Source organism: Sturnira hondurensis, unplaced genomic scaffold (assembly GCF_014824575.4).
Source record: "Sturnira hondurensis isolate 20B ecotype Veracruz unplaced genomic scaffold, ASM1482457v3 Scaffold0007401, whole genome shotgun sequence".
NCBI lineage: Eukaryota > Metazoa > Chordata > Mammalia > Chiroptera > Phyllostomidae > Sturnira > Sturnira hondurensis.
Window position 1 is genome coordinate 7,670,116 of NW_028080032.1, and position 18,143 is coordinate 7,688,258.

The 18,143-nt window shown below is 47.0% G+C and overlaps 1 protein-coding gene across 2 annotated transcripts in view; it reads left to right on the top strand.

Annotated features, from left to right (window-relative positions):
• Window positions 1–18,143, top strand: part of DNAAF9 (dynein axonemal assembly factor 9) — a 125,877-nt gene that overhangs the window by 60,637 nt on the left and 47,097 nt on the right. The window contains exons 13-20 of one of the 2 annotated variants that reach the window (XM_037051742.1): window positions 1,686–1,773; window positions 3,148–3,224; window positions 4,900–4,944; window positions 5,279–5,324; window positions 6,968–7,079; window positions 8,476–8,546; window positions 9,499–9,549; window positions 10,130–10,217. In XM_037051742.1, coding sequence (XP_036907637.1) covers window positions 1,686–1,773; window positions 3,148–3,224; window positions 4,900–4,944; window positions 5,279–5,324; window positions 6,968–7,079; window positions 8,476–8,546; window positions 9,499–9,549; window positions 10,130–10,217 — 578 coding nt within the window. The remainder of the gene's footprint in view (window positions 1–1,685; window positions 1,774–3,147; window positions 3,225–4,899; window positions 4,945–5,278; window positions 5,325–6,967; window positions 7,080–8,475; window positions 8,547–9,498; window positions 9,550–10,129; window positions 10,218–18,143) is intronic. The other variant, XM_037051743.1, reaches the window with a different exon arrangement.

The window sequence follows — 18,143 nt, forward strand, 5'->3', positions numbered from 1 at the left end:
GTGATATCCCAACAGCAGTGCCATCCGGGCACAAAACAGGCTCTTTTCTTGTCATAGGTCATGGGCCTCTCATGCAGGCTGTGTTACAAGTCAGTAGCCAGGTGGCTTTATATTGCGCTTTTGTCTGAGGGCCTGTATAGAAGGCCAAACCTGGGGGAAGAGGGGGGGCGCCTGAACAATGTCGGTACTGGGTGATGTTTGAATCAAGCTGGGTTGCGGAGGGAGGACGAGCACCTTTATGAGTCTTTGGGGTTGGCCTCTGTGAAGCTTTATGCTTAGTGTCAAGGCATGGACGATTCTGGTTTTACCTGGAAGTAAGTGGCCGAACTCATTGGCAGTGTCCCTGCTGGACCCCCTCCTACCAGGTATACCCCTCTGCCATCTCCTGGCCAACAGTCTTCAGGATAGGTTGATCCTTGGGGCTGCCATTTTGTTATGTGTGTTTTTTCTTCCCCTTTTCTTTCTACCTCACTCAAGCCTCTTCCCTACAACACGGCGTGGTGAGGGGGCCACGGAGGGAACGGGCAGTGCAAGGTGGCAGTGCGAGGTGGCGGGGGAGCACCAGGCTGAGAACAGACCCGAGTCTGAGTCTGCCATTAAGTTTCTGTGGCCTCGGACCACTTACTTCACCTCCAGAGGCCCTACCTGCCTCCTCTGTAAGACGGGAGGGTTAGACCGGATCATTTCGGTGATCATTCCTTCTTCCAAACTCCTGTCACCTTCCTTGAGCTGTTTCAAGATTCTCAGGCGCAAAATAGACATGGCCTTGGGTAAGACTTTATCACTTCTTCGCCAGTTACCTCCCCTGCCTTTAAAGACCCCACAGAGGAGCCTCTTTTCTCTGTAATTATCCTAATAAGATTCTGGATCTCCTTCCCCTAAAGCTGTGACTCTCAACCCAGGGCGCTTTCACCATACCACCCCCACCAGCCCCCTCCCCTCCAGGACATTTGGTAGTGTCTGGGGAATTATCTGCCCCAAAATGCTGAGATTGAAAAACCCTACCCTAAAGCCAGCCGGACTTACATTTTCTGGGGGCCTTGGTGGTGCCCCCAGTCTGGAAAAGAAAAACCCTTCTCATGACTTTGGGGAGTGAGAAGTCGGAGAGAAAGGGCAGGACTGGTGAGAGGAATGCTCTAGGGGCACACGCTCTCCCTGAGAAGCCGTCTCTATCCAGAGAGATGAGGGAAGCTGCTTAGAAAGCGGTCTACAACAGTCAATTTGAATTTAAGTGCAGCCCCTCTTCCCCCCGGAGCGGTCTCCTTTGCCCCCTGAGGTCTCCCACCCTGAGGCTCCAGTAGCAGCTGGGGAGGTGACAGGCAGGTGCGGTGCGCTTGGTCCCTGGGAAAGCGGCAAGACTTTATCGTGACATTGAGGGGTTTGGGGTCCTCGGGTAGCTGCTCCCCTGTGGGCCCAGATAGTTTCCTTCTGTTGGATTACAAACAGGGAAGATTGGTCTTTTGAGCAGAATTAAGAAGAGCTGGCTTTTCTTACAGTTTAACAGAAGAGAGTGTAAATCAGATAGGGCAGATGGCTTCTGGAAGGGTTAGACATCAGTGCATTCCATTTTTTCACTCGTCAGTCTGTTTGAAAGTCAGTCCCGTAGGGACTGTCATTTTCGTGCATGCAGCTTTTGATGAAACCTTGTAATGCTGTAGTTAACCCGTATTTTTTGTTTTTAAAAGTAGGCTCTTGTCCCAGGTATATGCTGCTGTTATTGAGGCTGTTTTGGCTGGCATTGCATGTTATGCTAAAACTTCCAGTCTAACAAAGGTAATTTAAAGACCATCTTTCTCTTTCCTTAGAAATTGTTTTAATGTAAAACTTCCTGTCCATCTGGGTGGGAGTTGTTTTTTTGTTTTGTTTGTGGACACTTCGCTGTACTTGGTTTGTGTGAGCTTGGGCCCCATGGAGCCGGCGCCAGGCAGATGCTTTGAAAGCCCTGAGCTTGCGCTGCCTGTGACCAAGCCGCCCTTGTCTTACGAAGGACAACTAACCAGCACTTCTCTGTAGATCCCTAGTTGTGTTCAAGGAAAATCATCCTATAGCACATTATTTTACTTACGAGGTTTTTAAAGGCTTTTGAATGTTAAATACATGTATATATAGTCTTAGCCTACTGTGAATTTTAATAAAATTTGGTAGGTTTGTTTTGAGCTACATAGTTTATTTCCTGTAATTCAGCATTTAAAAACTAAAAACAACTACTAAAGATGAGAAAACCCGACTCGCCTGTCCTAGACAAGCACATGTGTCTCGTTGTCTGACCGTTGTCTTCCTTGCTGTTTTGCGGTTACCCTGCCCTGCTGAGTTGGTTCCTATATCTGACCCAGCAAGGAGCTGAGGAGTCGGCTTGGCGCCTCCTGGTGCCAGTAGGATCTTTCCCGAAGGAAGCCATTTGACATTGGAAAGGTTGTGTATGATGTAGATAGCAAAGAGGCTGTAGTGTAGTCACCAGCTCCTCCGTCATCTCCCCTCCTCAGTCAACTTAAATTTGGTGCAGACCTGTTTTCACACCTTTTTCCCCCTCCTTTTTTTTTCTCTAAGATTGCATTTATTTATTTTTAGAGAGAGGGGAAGGGAGGGAGAAAGAGAGGGAGAGAAACATTGACTGGTTGTCTCTCACAGGCCCCCAACTAGGGACCTGGCCCGCAACCCAGGCATGTGCCCTGACCAGGAATTGAATCTCGCTCTTCCAGTGTGCAGGCCGGCATTCAATCCACTGAGCCACACCAGCCAGGCCACACCTTTGTTTTTTTGACGGATCTTTTGTAACTCTAGGTATTGGAGTAGTCTTAGCATTGGGCAGAATCTCTGAGGGCAGGAGTCCTGCCCCCCAGGGCCAGGGGTGAGGGGAGCAAAGAGGGCATTTCCAGACCTCACAACGGCACCTTCCCAGCAGATCAGGTTGCAGAGCCTGCCTGCCTGAATGAAGTGCTTCCTGTGAGCCCAGCCTGAAGAAAGCAGGCACCTGTTTCCCTTAACATGGTATTTTCACTTTAATCTGTTGATGTATACACAGTGGTCACGTAGAGGGGAGGGGCACAGTGTTCTCCTGGCCAGATGTTAGAAGGGCTCTTTCTGTCAGTGACGTACGCTTTCCTGCTGCGGAAGCTGACTGTTTCTGGTTTGTTATTGGTTTTACAGGCCAAGGAGGTAGCTGAGCAGACCATGGGATCTCAGTTAGAGTCCTTTGAGCTGGTGCAGTTTAAGGCAGCCCTACGGTAAGCAACGGCTGACATTTTCTCTATGAGGGAATTTTTTAAATGTCTGTTTTTGTAAACACCCTTTTCCCCTGTGTAGTTGATATTCCATTTCCCCTCTGAGAAATGTTCAGTACTGTTAATCAAATGTATGAAGGAGAATCTTCATGGTCAGGGCTTTGAGAGGTCGAGGAGCCAAAGACGAAGGAGCTGAGGGAGGGAGCCCTGTCCTGACCCTGGCTCAGGAGGCAGGTCAATACTGGAACCATTGCACACCTGACGGACATAGTTCAGACATTAGAAAGGTGAAGCTGGGAACATGTGTGCTGAGGTATGTCAGGGTCAGAGGCCCTGGGCACGTGAAGACCGTCACCGCTTAGAAGAGACTGGCCCGGGGCTTTGTGTACCTCTCAGATGTAGGAACCCCAAGCCTGGCTGTGTCTCAGGATCTAGACGCTCTGGGAATCTGGCTTCCCTGGCAGTCTTCCATCACCCATCTCCTGGCAGGCACGTCACAGTGGATCTCTGTGCGGCCCGTCGTCTTCACCCACTGTCCCATAGGAGGACCACCTAGGCACACTTTCAACAACGGAGTCAAAAGACACCACTGTTGAGGAGTTTCTTTCAGAATGCTTCAGTTACGTGCCCTGTGGTGCTGTGGCTCGTGCCTCACGCTTTCTTACATCTGCAGCCCTGGGTGTGAGAAGGAACACTTAGAAAGATAAGTCTGTCCGTTGACCGGACAAGAAGAATTCTATTTCTGCATTTCCACGAGTGGAGGAAGGAGCCAGATCTCCTTGGTGCAGGTTTTAGGCTTATTTCCGGTCTCCTTTCCTCTGGGTCTTCTGGGTCTTGTAACTCTGGCCATGAGAGGGGAGGGAGAGAGGGAGTTTGTTCCCTTCGTGCCTTGCACTGACCTGGACTGTCTTCCTGGTGACCTAAGTTTGAGGCAGCTCCTTTACTTTCCAGCTGTGTGACCTTGGACGAGATAGGCAGCTCTTTGTGCGTCTGTTTCCTCATCTCCTCACCTGGTAGAGTGAGTGGGTGTGCAAATGTTAGCCACTGTCCACATAGGGTCTTTTCTGTTACCATTGGCTGACGTGGTCATTCCATCCTTCTTTCCTTGGGGCCTCGCCTCAGTCACTCAGCCTTTCCAGGGAAGGCCACCTCTCAATCCCAAGGCCTAGGTGCGCCACCCTAGCTGGAGAAAGGAACAAAGAGAAAACACCAGGCCGTGGGCGGAGAGTCTTCCGGGGCCAGTCCTCCACCTAGAGCCCTTCTCTCCATAAGGTCACTCCACTGAGTACCTTCAAACTGCCTCAGGTTAGCAAATCATCTCCTGAGAGGAACACGGGACCTGGCCTCTGCTCAGACCCCAAGCACAGATGGCAGCTTGACTCAAAGGTGGTGAAGGAAGAGGAGAATGAGGATTTTATGTCAGGCTGCAGGGCAGGAAGCCCTGGGCCAGTAGAGCGTCACTCTCAGCCTGCAGTGGGCACAGTCCTGTCACGTGGTTTTCTCCTACCCTATGACAGCCCTGAGAGTCTGCACAGAGGGCCAGGACTGGGGTTAGATGCTGGCTCCCCATGCTGTAAGGGCCCTGCGCAGGTGCTCAGCGGCAGGTGTTTGGGGCGGGCCCCAGCCCGGGGGACAGCAAGAGCCTACTGACTGGTTCAGTTTTGTTTTCGGTCTACAGCTCCAAGATGGCTTTTCACATACATGCCGTGAACAATCAGGGAAGGTAAGTATATGTTTGTGGTGCGTCCTCATTTGGGCAAGTTTCAGAAGCAAAAAGAGAAGAAAGGCTACCTTTGTAACTGTCGATATGGGTTGTCGTCTCACAGTTCCACACCTGCCAGTGGCATCATTCAAGGGTTGGGCTCATGGCTGGCCGTGGTGGCTGAGACCCTGTACCCTGAGTGCTTCCTCTTCTCTCCCAGTGGCCTACATTCAAATTCTGTGTACATGTAACCCAGTGTTTTGAAAATCCCTAAGAGAAATCTAGGTTGCTGCCAAGTTGAAAAAAGAGAACATTGTGAATGTAGTGACTGTCTCCCTTCTCTTTCCTTCTCTAGAATCGTGCCTCTGGACAGTGAAGATGGCTTATACTTTGTGAAGACGGTAAGCAGAGTTCTCACAAGTCAGCTGGCAGGGAGTGGCCTGTGGAGGGACATCTACGAGGGGTGAGATGGGAGTGGGTGGGAGTCTTAGGCAGCCCATCCCTCATCTGAGGAACCTGGTCCATTCTCAGAACCATTCCAGCTGCAGCAGGGGTGCGCCTATGCTTTCTGAGGGTGCCCAGGCAGCTGTGCCAGGCCCACCACAGCCACACTTTCATACCTAGGTTCCCACATGTCCCGAGTCTACTGGCTGGAGGGAGAGCCCTCTTCCCCAGGTTCGGGAGGTTTCCTCCAGTTGGCTGAGGCTGCTCTGACCCCATATGGAAATGTGAGCTGAGAGCAAGCCTGTGGCAACACAGACCCCAATGAGGTTTCCGTGACTTCTAAGTGTTCCAAGGCCTGTGTTGAAGCCCTTAATAGGGGCCTGTGAAAATAAACAAAAACAAAAACCCAGCGGCCTGACTCTCCAGGGCAGTAGGGTAGTCAGAGAAGAGCTTTCTGACCTGTGTGCTAGGGGCATACTGATGGGCCAGGAGAATGGTGTAGCAATACAAAAATATTGGTTCCCGGGTAGGCTGCCATGGCCTAGGGGAGCCAAAGTTCCTGGGCCAGTTGCTCCCAGCCACAGGCTGAGTTCCCCATTTATCCCAGTGCATCCTGAGATTGGCAAGCGATGCACGAGAGGATGGTAGACACCCAGCCGAGGTTCTGTTGCAGCATGCATGGCGCTGCTTACACCTGGAGTCTGTTTGGCGGCTGCAGCCTGAAGTCACTGGGAACTAGGTGGGCGGCTGTGGATGACTTGATGCAAGTGCATGCCCACCACCATTCCCAACAGAAAAGCAGTAGTCTTAGCTCATCTACACAGAGTAGTACAGCAAGGGTAGTTCTTTTCAGAACCGATTTTTATTATTTCTTTTTTTTTAAATATTTTATTTATTTATCTTTAGAGGGGAAGGGAAGGAGAGAGGAAGAGAAACATCAATGTATGGTTGCTTCTCATGCATCCCCTGCTGGGAACTGGCCCCTGCCGGGAATTGGCCTGCAACCCAGGCATGTGCCCTGACTGGGAATCGAACCGCGATCATCTGGTTCACAGGCCCGAGCCCAATCCACTGAGCTACACCAGCCAGGGCCGATTTTTATTATTTCTAGAAAGAGGGAAAGGGAGGGAAGAGGAAAGGGAGAGAAACATCGATCAATTGCCAAAAGGGAAGGGAACGGAAGGGGGATGGAAAGGAAGTTAACCAGGCCCTGGCCGGGTTGCTCAGTTGGTTACAGCTTTGTCTCGATACTCCAGTGCCGCGGGTTTGATCCCCAGTCGGGGCACATACAAGAATCAACCAGTGAGTACATAAATAAGTAGAACAACAAATCAATTTATTTCTCTCTCAAATCAATAAATTTTAAAAATGGCTTTTTCTAAAGCAATTTCAGGGAAGCCTGAGGAAGGAAGCCTATGTTATCCTGAGGTCATCTCCCAGGTCTGAGACATATTTCCAGATGACTTGAGTTTTGCTTGGAATCTCTCCAGTTCTCTTTTGAAATGTACCTGAAAGCAGTATTTTGTGATGTTTCTTACAGGTCTCTCTCTGAGGTTTAAGACCGACAACTGGCCTAACTCTGTTTTCTAATTTCATACAGGCTTGTATGACCATCTGTGACATTCCCGACTTGCTGGGAGGAAGGGGATGCTTGGGGTCTGTGGTCTTCTCAGAATCTTTTTTGACATCTCAGATCTTGGTTAAAGAAAAGGGTAAGTGTATGTGGTGTCTGGAAAGCAGAGCTTGAAACTTTATTTTTGGCAAAATAAACCATAAACAAAGTTAAAAAAGACCAGCAAAAACTAGTACAAAAATATAAGGATATTAATGACAAAGGGTATATGTCCTAATTTATGAAGAGCTCTTACAAACTAATAGGAAGAAGACTAGCTAACCAATAGGAGATGGGCAAAAAATATGAACAGGCAGTTCAAAGAAGTGGAAAAAAAGGAGTTACTGTATTTTGCCATGTATAATGCGGGCTTTTTGCCCAGATTTTTGAGGGAAAAATAAGGATATGCATTATACATCGCTAATGCCTGAAATACCTTGAATTTGTTCTTGTGTTTTGTAATTATTTGTTACATAAAATCTCTTGTACTGTAATATGTTTTAAAAAATGCATGCTGCCCTGTCTGATGTGGCTTAGTGGATTGAGCGCTGGCCTGCGAACCAGAAAGTTCAATTCCTGGTCAGGGCACTTGAATAAAATCTTTTTAAAAATGTTAAAATTCCTTTATAATTCAAAAACCAAGTATCTAAGTATAAATTAAAAATTGAATTAAAAAATTAAAACAAAAAATTCTCTTCCTGAAAGTTTGGGTCAAAAACATGGGTGTTTATTTTCTACACAGGAACACATTGTAATGGCAAAATATGGGTGTATGTATGTGTAACATGTATTATCTTGTTTTTTAGATTTTATTTATTTTATTTTTAGAGGGGAAGGGAGAGAGGGGGAAAATCAATATGTGGTTGCCTCTCGAGCGCTCCCTACTGGGGACTTGGCCAGCCACTCAGGCATGTGTCCTGACGGGAATCAAAGTGGGGACCCTTTGGTTCCCAGTCCAGCTCTCAATCCACTGAGCCACACCAGCTGGGGCTGTCTTTAAATATACATATATATATATAGATATATAGATGGATATGTACAGCCTTACTACTAGTCAAGTAAAAGCAATTTGAAAAAATAATTAGATTCATTTTTGTACCCATTATATTGGTAAGAATTTCTAGAGAAGGATAATACCCAGTGCTGGTAGGATGGTTTGTTTGATTGATTTTTAATATGTTCACAGATGTACTACCTGGATAAAAATTAAAACTATAGATAAGAAGGACTGTTTTTTAGCATTCTTCATTTAAATGTTTCTATTTAGTGTAACTAGTAGTAGAGTTCATCACTCTGGGGGAACCTGTCACTAGTCTCCCTGCCCCCTGATGAGGAAGTTTTCATTTGCTGAGAGCATCAGACTCTATACTAATGAGAGATGTCTTCTCCTCTCCCCCTCCGCCCGTCCTGAGAAGGGGAAGGGCGTAGCTGTCTGAGGCCTGCAAGGTGGGCTCAGGTGGTGGGCAGTAACCTGCATGTCTGTGGTCTTCCTACAGATGGCACTGTTAACACAGAAACCAGCTTCATAGTGCTGACAGCCGCCATACCCAGATTCTGCTCCTGGCTGGTTAGTGTCATTCATCAGGTGAAGTGGATGTAAATGGGGAGAAATCTGGGAGAACATTTGATTAAGAGCCTTTTCCTTGGCTCCCTGGTGGATTGTCAGATCCTGAACTAGCTGCTGTTCAGGAATGGAAGTTTTTATCACAGCTTTTTCTTTATACAAATGAATCCAGTTTCTCTAACTCATGATTTTGGAAAAGTTTGAGAAGAAATGAATTAAGTTATCTGGGTCCCTGCTAAATTTGGGAAAGGAAAAAATTAATACCCCCATTTTACAGATGAGGGGACCGAGGCTTAGAAATTGACCAACCTGTCTGGGGTCACATACAGACAGCGAGGAGTGGATTATGTGGCTCCCTTCCTTGGTTAGAATCATTGCTCCTGAGTGTGTACAGCAGGGTCTCTCTCTGTGTGGAAAGGTCCCATTTTCATCAGCTGGACTTGGTTTGAAACCCTGGTGCCTTAGGATGCAGAAAGTATGACAGTAGTGACTCTGGAAGTGATCTGAGTGCCCATTTTAGAAGCTCTTCATATTCTGCTTCTACAGTTCTGACACAGACAGGGAACAGCAGGAGTTGCTATCCTCAACATGAACATGTCTAAATGAGAATGCCCCCACAGTATTTTAATATGTTCTCTTTCCTTCGTCCCTAATAATAGTTGTTTTTCTCTGAAGGGGAGTGTAAGTGGAGACTATCCTCTCCAAATATCATAGGCTCATTTAGCTGAACTTCAGGTCCCAGTGAGAGGGCCCATCATGGCCTTGGGCCCTGAGCTTTGATAACCAGCAGCCAACTCTGCCAGCCACAAGGACCTCAGCCTGGATTTGGAGGGACTGCCCGGTCAGGCTCCTAGAAATACTCACATCCAGGGGTGGGGTGGGGTGGAGTAGGAGACACCTAGCAGAATTTCGCCCTTGCAGTAGTAACTGAAAATCTGTACTCCTTTGGACACAGGTGGAAGATAATGAAGTGAAATTGTCTGAAAAAACCCAGCAAGCAGTGAAGGTAAATAGCCTTCTTATTCTTAATGTTAACATTATAGCAAAATGAGATGTAAACATTTTATATAAATGTAATTGAAAATGCCTCATTTTAGGGCTAATCTAAAGGACCTGTACCTCTTTGTTTCAATTCCTGTTCTTATTTCCCTCCTCCCAGCAGAGCTCTAGAAATAGCCATTTATGGGGCACACAATTACAAGGGTTCCTTCTGCCAACTAGACCTTACAGTGTTGTTTTTTAAATTTCCCAATACCATTAAAAGCAGATCTCAGATTAGTCAGACATACAGAGCTGAGGGGTCAAAGCTTTAGGCCAAGAAGAGCCACCTCCAGATGATAGAAACTCACTGGAACGTGAGCAGGCATTGCCAGCTTTTGTGCCTGGGCCTGGAGAGGACCTGACACTCTTTTCCTGAGCACAAGCCAAAGGGTTCCAGTAACGTGACAAAGATTCAGGCAATGTCAAACTTGGGTTTATCTAAGGCTGACTCAGCAGCTTTTGTAGATAAACTTGGCCAGAGGTTTGATTCTGTGTGTGTTTATGCTATGAATCACCTGCTCTTTGTGTATATTTGTTTTTTATAGGGGGATGAGTGTTTCCTGGGCACTTTTCTAGCAGGAGGAGAGGGAGCATATCTTTATTCCAGTAATTCCCAGTCCTGGCCTGAGGAAGGTGAGCTGTGTCTCGGTCCTTCTTTTGCAGGTGTCAGCATATGTGTTGTGATTGGTAATGCGTCTGATATTTGAAAAGACATGTTGGTGTAGGAGTGTTTTCCTCCAGCTTCTCTCCTTTGGTCCATCCATTTGCAGAAGAAGAAACTTGTTCTAGGAAGGGCTGGCCCCAGAACATCACCTGGTCCTCTTGCTGCTGGCTGAGAATTGCTCTCAGATCTGGCTAGAGCAGCAGCATGTCCAGAAATAGAATCTGTAGACCTAAACAAAATCTGGATGAGTTTTCTATTGCCGTGTAACAAATTACCACAAGTTTCATAGCTCAAAACAGTACACATTTATTATTTATTACTTCACAGAACTATAGGTCAGAAGTCCAGGCAGACTTGGCTAGATTCATGTTTAGGGATCCCATAAGGCCCAAGTCAAGGTTTCAGCCAGACTAGACTCTTGTCTGGAGGCTCTGGGGAAGAACCTGCACCCAGGCTTATCCAGATTACTAGCAGAATCCAGTTTCTTTGGGTTATAGGACCGAGGTCCCAATTTATTGTTTGCTGTGAGCTGGGACAACTCCTAGCTTGTCATTCCTGTGTCCTTGCCCTGTGACCTTTCCATCTTAGCAACAGAGAACCTCCCTTGCCCTGTTGAATCTCTCTGGTACTTCGATCTCTGAATTCCTCTTCAGCTACCAGCCAGAGAAAGCTCTACTTATAAAGGGCTCCTGTGATTAGAGGAGACCCACTAAGATCATCTTCCTTTTGCCCTATTAGGTTACTTGAACACAGGAGTAACACCAGGGGTGAAGATTATAGGGGCCACCTTAAATTTCTTACCACAGTGTACCCTCTGGCCCCCACAATTCTTGTCTCTGCCACATGCAAAATACAGTCACCTCCCCCTAAGGCCTCATCCCATTATGGTAACAGTTCAAACTCCTAAATCCCCTCAGCTCAAAACTCTAAATCTCATCATCAAGATCATCTAAATCAGGTATGGACGAGGCCCTGCACCGCAACCCTTTGAGTACCACTCTTGAATATGATTCCTCTCCATCTGTGGGCTTGGGAGACTAAAGAGACAAGGTACCTACCCCAACCCTCCCAACACTCTAGGTGGGACTGGCATAGGGTAACAGCTACAGACATTCTGGTTCATAAAGAGGGTACATTGGGGATAGAAAGGAGTCACCAGGCCACTGCAGCTTTGAAATCCATCTGGGCAAGCTCCAGTTCATGGATTAGTTCTTAAGGCCTGGAAATAGTCCTCCAGGGCTTTTAAGTTCACCCTCTGGGCTCTTTTTTTGTTTGTTTGTTTTAAGATTTTATTTGTTTGTTTTAAGAGATGGAGAAAGAGAGAGAAACATTGATGTGAAAGAGAAATATTGATCAGTTGCCTCTGGGAGGCCCCCCAACCAGGAACTGACCCCACAACCCAGGCGTGTATCCTGACCGGGAATAGAATTTGCAGCCTTTTACTTTGCGGGATGATGCCCCACCAGCTGAGCCACACTGGTCAGGGCCCAAGTAACATTTTTTAGTGAGTTCTGTCCTTTCCCTGTTAGATACAGCCATTTTGTGGAGGAAGAGTTGTGACTTGCTCCACAAAGTTTTCAACCTCCACTAAGCAAATCCCCTTTCTAGGTCATTTGTTCTTGAAAATCGTTCCGTCTGGTGGCCAGTGGCTCTCCCTCTGCCCAGAGCAGTGGCTCAGCTTCTGCTCATCCCCGCAGGAGACAAAGCACGAGGACTTCTGTGCCCCACGGAGTGCTGGCGTGGTGAGGAACAGCATCTGTTCCCGTGCCCCCGCTGCAGCCCCCGCTGCAGCCCGTGCACTTCTGCCTCTCCAGGTCCTGCCACAAAAGACCAGAGTCTGGGGCACTTGTCGAAGGCGGGGAGGGTGGGACCATGCTGCCAGCCTTGGCGAGATCGCAGCGTCTTAAAGGCAGGCGACACAGAGGTGCTCGTGCTTTGTAACAGTTAAGCCAGTTATAATATTTAGCAGGGATATCTGCCAAATTAGTTTGTACCTTCTTAGCAAAGGGCCTTGTTACAAAAATAATATTGTATTGAGGTATCCAGCCAGAGTCGGTGTATCCCAAGGTCTCTACGCAAGAATACAGGGCACAGCCAGGGGTTTCTGGGGCCTCGTTGTTGCTCTCTTTTGCAAGCTTAGATTTTCAGACTTCCTTAGTTCCTGAGGGAAATGCAGTTTAAATTAGGAGATGGTTTCACGGGGAGGAAAATTCAGTAGGAGCAGAGATTTTAAACACAAGTCTCCTTTGGCTGTGTGTTAAATGTTTCACCGTGTGGGGATTCAGGTTAGTGTTTTACAGCTTAAAGTTGATACCATTTGGGAGCTCTCTTAAGGAAAAATAATACAAAATGTTTGGGGACCCTTTTCAGGGGCTTGGACTGGTGAGGGGTCCTGAAGCTTAAGTGTCATTAGTGTCTTAGTAGGTCCACTTCTCGAGACTGCGGTGAGTTTGAAATTCATCTGTCCCACCTTCTGAAGGCACTTAAAAGGCTCTACAGCATGCATTTTCTTGATTGATCTTTATATCCTGACTGAGGAGAAGGTGAACATTTGCCTGAGGTCTGTAGTGCAAGTGAATGATGGCATCTAAAGGATAGTCTAGGTCTCATTCCCTTCCCCTGAGGTGCTTCCAGCTCTGGAACCTTTTCCCTCCCCCCAGTCAGTGACTTCTGCTGTCATGAGACCTTGTTACCCAGCTTCCTGTTCATTCATGTCCTTCACGTGCCCTTCTCGTCCCCACCCTGTCGTCCTTGGTCAGGCAGGCTGCCCAGTACCTAAACCTTAGGAGCTCACTTTGGAGATTGACAACGTAGGCCTACATCCCTAAACAATGTCTTGTGTTTCAGTGTAATACAAATAGGATCATATTCTGTGTGTTCTTCTGGAACCTGCTATTTTTCTTCAGTATTGTGTTCCGAAGATTTGTTCGGATTATTGTATACTGCCATACAGTTCATTCACTTTCGTGGCTCCATAAGTTTCTTTTATATCAAGATGTGCTATTTATCCTTTTGACTGTAGATGGACAGCTGGGCTTTTTTAAGGTTTTTGCTTTTGGAGATGGCGCTGTAACGAGCATTCTTGCACATGTCTCCTGGTACGCATGGCACTGGGAACATGCCTTACAACCTGTCTGTTTAGCTATATTGTTAAAGAACAAATTCAGCTGAGTAAATATAAAGATCTACTTGGCTTTATTCAGCGATTTATGAATTGGGTAGCATTCCATTTAGCAACTGGAAGGGCCCTCTGATGAGTTGTATAAAATAAAAGGTTTTTATAGGTAGAAAGAGGGTGAGACTAAGAAGTTAAAAAGAATGGATTATCTTTTTTTAAGATTTTATTTATTTATCTTAGAGGGGAAGGGAAGGAGAGAGAGAGAGAAATATCAATGCATGGTTGCCTCTCATGCATCCCCTGCCAAGAACCGGGAACTGGCCTGCAACCCAGGCATGTGCCCTGACTGGGAATCGAACCACAATCGTGTAGTTCGCAGGCCCGCACTCAGTCCACTGAGCTACACCAGCCAGGGCAAGACTGCATTATCTTAAGCAGACACCTTGCTTTAGCAGGGCGTGTTAGGCAGATTACCTCACTAATGTTGATCAGAATTTCCAGACTGGGTTAAAATTCTACTCCTGGGAGAAGCTGAAACTGCAATTAAGTTAGTTTTTAAAGTATGGTTTGGTGCCATGGGTTAACAAAAGTGACTCCATTTAGGTTTGTTGTTCCTTTTTAACCGGGTATAAAAACAGTTGTCATCTTTTTGTCTTGATCCCCTGATTTTCCTGTTCCGTTTCTGGCTCTTTGCCCTGACCAACATTAACTCCGGCTAGTTGGTATGTTGTCCTTCCCTGAATGTTTGCCACTTTGATTGCTGTCATTTTTGACATCCCTGGTATAGAATTTTCTGTGCTTTGCTTAAATAAAGTCTGTCCTTCCAGAAGGCCTGCCCTTCCTCATAAGACCACAGAGCCAGAGGAGTGGTCATGTGAATAGCCCCACATTAAATACCATAGATGTCCACTGTTCTCAGCATGCTTTGAAACTGGAAGAGCCCGTGTTCTTGCTGCCTGTCACCTACCAGACCCATAAGCAGAGATGGGGATCGAATTTTCATGGGCCTTTTTTCAGATGACCAGTGATCTGGGGAGCACAGCGGGTTTGTACCCTAACAGACTATTTTAAATTCCATTTTAAAATGGTCCTTTTTATAAGGAGAACAAAGTGTAAGTAAGGGGTTTGGAATTCAGGGAAAAGTTGATTGGATTAAAACTGAAGGGTTCTCACCCTGGGTGGTGGTCTTTAGCTGTGCCCTGGGCTGTGGTCCTTTCACCCTGGAGCCCAGTGGCTCAGATCCCATCTGGAACTGCTGCAGTCCTCCTGAGGCCCAAAGGTGGAACTGCTTGTGGTCTCCTGGAGTCAGGGTGGGTCATACCTTCAGTTCCTGGAACAATAGCTTTTACACACATTGATTACTAAGTTTATTAGCTGTTACTTAGACTAATATTTTCCAACTTCCTAGTCCCCCATCAGCTTCAGTAGAATTTCTCAAATAATGCTTCTCAGTTTTGCTGGACAACTTCGGTCCATTTCCTAGTCCTGAAATAGTTACCTAGTTTTGTTGCTGCTTCCTGGGGAGAGGATTTGCCAGAGTCCTCACAGACATTTCAGAAGGCCCTCCCTTCAGGACATCTGAAAGATATTTTCACTTAATAAGGCTGACAGTTTCTTTCTTCCTGTGCTTTAAAGCTTCGCTCTACTTTTTTTTTTAATCCTCACGGAGGAAATGTATATGGATTTTAGAGAAGAAGGAAGAGAGAGACAGACAGAGACACATAGATGTGAGCGACAAACATTGATTGGCTGCCTCCCATATGCACCCCAACGGGGTCGAACCTGAAACCTTTTTGGTGTACTGCATGACGCTCCAACCACCCAGGCCACTTAGCCACCTGGCTGGGGCTGTACTGTCTTCTTTTTCTTTTTTTGTCCTCTTCTGAGGACATTCTTGTCATTGCTTTTTAGCAAGAGAGGAAGGGAGAGAGAGGAACATCGATTAGCTGCTTTCCTCACGTGCTGGACTAGCAACTGCGTGTGCTAGTTGAGGAGTCAGCTCGCAGCCCAGGCACGTGCCCCAACCAGGAACTGAACCCACAACCTTTCGAGAAAGAGGGACGTCAACGTGTGAGAGATACAGCGACTGGTTGCCTCTCATACGCCCCCAGTCCGGGGACCTGGCCCATACCCAGGCATATGCCCTGAGGGGGAGGAATCCAACTGGCAGCCCTTTGGTCCGCAGGCCAGCACTCAGTCCACTGAGCCACTCGAGCCAGGACTGAACCCACAACCTTTCTGTTCGGGGTTGACACTCCAGCCAACTGAGCCACCCAGCCAGGGCTCTGCTGTCCTCTTGCTTGCATTTTTTCTGGGTTGAAATCTACTGCCATGCATATTTCTGTTCCTTTCTGCATGTGTTTTATTTTTCACTCCAGATTTTCTTTCTATCTCAGATTTTCAGCCATTTGATTTTTATCAGGTATGGTTTTGTTCATGTTGCTTGTGCTAGGGACTCATTTAGCTTCTTGATTGATAGATTCATAGTTTTGTCAAATTGGGGAATATTTTGGCCATTATTTCTTTAGTTTTTCTTCAGGGACTCCAGTGACATGTGTGGCTGCCTGAAATGACCCAGCAGCTTCCTGATGCTTTGTACAGTTATTCTCATTTTTCTCTTTGTGTTTTATTTTGCATAGTTTCTATTTTTATATATTTTAATTTACTGACCTTTTCCATTGGTGTTATATTTGTTAAGTTAACATTTGTTCAGTGAAGGTCAGGCTGCTAGATAGTGAGCTAAGTTCAACAAAAGACCACAAAAGAAACTGAAGTAGAGAAGTTTGATATTCACAGGCCGTGGAGGAAGTCCGTGGCACGCCTTGAGGGGTCACACAGGGAGGGCAGGGCAGGGTGCGTATCTTGCTTAGTCAAGGTCCATGGTTGGAGTGCTTTCAGATACCCAAGCTAAGGTCCGATTGGGTATCTGAAAGAGGGACCCAAGGCAACCATAAAGGCAACCTTATCCCTCTTTTGGTCAGTTCAAACCAAAAAGAGTGGGTTTTTGAGTAAGTTCCATGAGTCTTACCTAAGGGGCACACAGGAGAAGGCATAGAAGGGGGGGGGGAGACTTCTGATCACCAGAGCTGTTGGGGAAATCGTAGCAGGAATTGACGTTTGTTTGTGACTCTGCAGAGTATTGTCTAGGACATGTGCTTGCACGAGGGGGTGGTTGCCAGTTAAGGACCCTGGAGGCCACGTGGCCAAACCAAACGGACGTGGAGGCAGCAGTGCCGTGCGGCAGCTCAGCCAAACTCTCAGCAGTTGCCTGACGTCATCTGCCTCATCCAGTGTGTTTTTCTTTTCTGACATTGTATTTCTTTATCTCTAGAAATTTGATTTAGATTTTTTTTTACTTCTTATGTATCTCAGGTTAACATGATTCAGTCTTGTAGCTTCTTTTGGGGGGCAGGGTCTTGTAGCTCCTTGAACATACGGGATACAGGTATAATAATTGTTTTAATATAGCTTTTTTTTTAGTTCTATTATCTGGGCCTTGCTTTTAAGCTTTATTAGGCAGGAAGCAGAGCAGCATTCAATTTAGGGCTAATTTTACCCCACTACGGAGGCAGAATTTTTGGGAGGACTCTGCCTGATGAAGTATAAACTATGAGATTTTCCGTGAGGCTGGTGGGAATGGGCAGAAAGCCCAGTATGAGCTGTGGGTTGTTGTTTATTGTTGTATATAGCAGCACCCAGTTTTTCCAGGACCATTGGTTGAAAAGACTTCTTTCTCCTTTCAACTGCCTTTGCACCTTTACTAAATGTCACTGGACCATATATTTACTAATACTCCAGGCTCAGTGGGTGGTTGACACTCACGTAGCTTCTCCCTTCTCCATGTAGTACTTTAGAGTTTTATTTTATTTATTTTCTTTTTTATTGATTGCTTTTAGAAGGAGGCGGTGGGGAAGAGAGGTAGAAACATTGATTTGTTGTTTCACTTATCTGCGTATTCGTTGGTTGATTCTTGTGTGTGCCCTGCCCGCGATGGAACCCATAACCTGGGCGCATCAGAACAAGGACCCCTGCTGCTTCTTGAGTAGTAATGGGAACCATCCCCTCACCCTGGGTTTTCAGACTCACAGAGTGGAGGAGTGATGGAGCCCACCCACCAAGGGCACCAGCGATGAGACGAGGAGCCAGGAAGGTCTCCTCAGGAGTTGGCTACTCCAGTCACCGAGAAACCCTGGCAAGGACTTGTCCCTTCAGACCATATCTGTCATGGTCCCCAGCGTAAAAGTAGATCAGGGTCTAAAACCTCAGCAAGTCACCTTCGTTATCTCGTGTGTGCCCTGAGAATGATGGCAGAGTTACTGCTCCCAGAGCCAGACGGAGGGGAGCTGCACCTGTGCTGAAACATTGCTTGTTTGCAGAGTCTCTCCCAGGCCAGGAGCCACAGTGAGTGCTTTTCCAGAACCACCTTGGGGGTTTTTGTCTTCCCCTTTAACATCCTGTTTCGGGGCTTCAGAGTCTCGAGGGAGACGTGCTGGAGATGACTTCCCCGTTCTACCTCCTTCCCCCTTTTCCCGGTGCATCTTGGAGCGTGCCGACTCTCGGATCTGTGCTCTTTTCTGGAAGCTTTGGGAGGATTCTGAGGTTCATCCAGGAGTGTGCTGGACTAGTTTCCGAGAAACTGCACGTTGGAGGTACGCAGGTGGAGAGCGAGCCCAGGGTCCGGAAGGTACAGATCTAAACAGCAGGCAGGGAGCGGTTGCTCCCTCCTGATACCCGTTGGCCCTCTTTTCTCTGTAAACAGTAGGTAGAGCATCTTGTG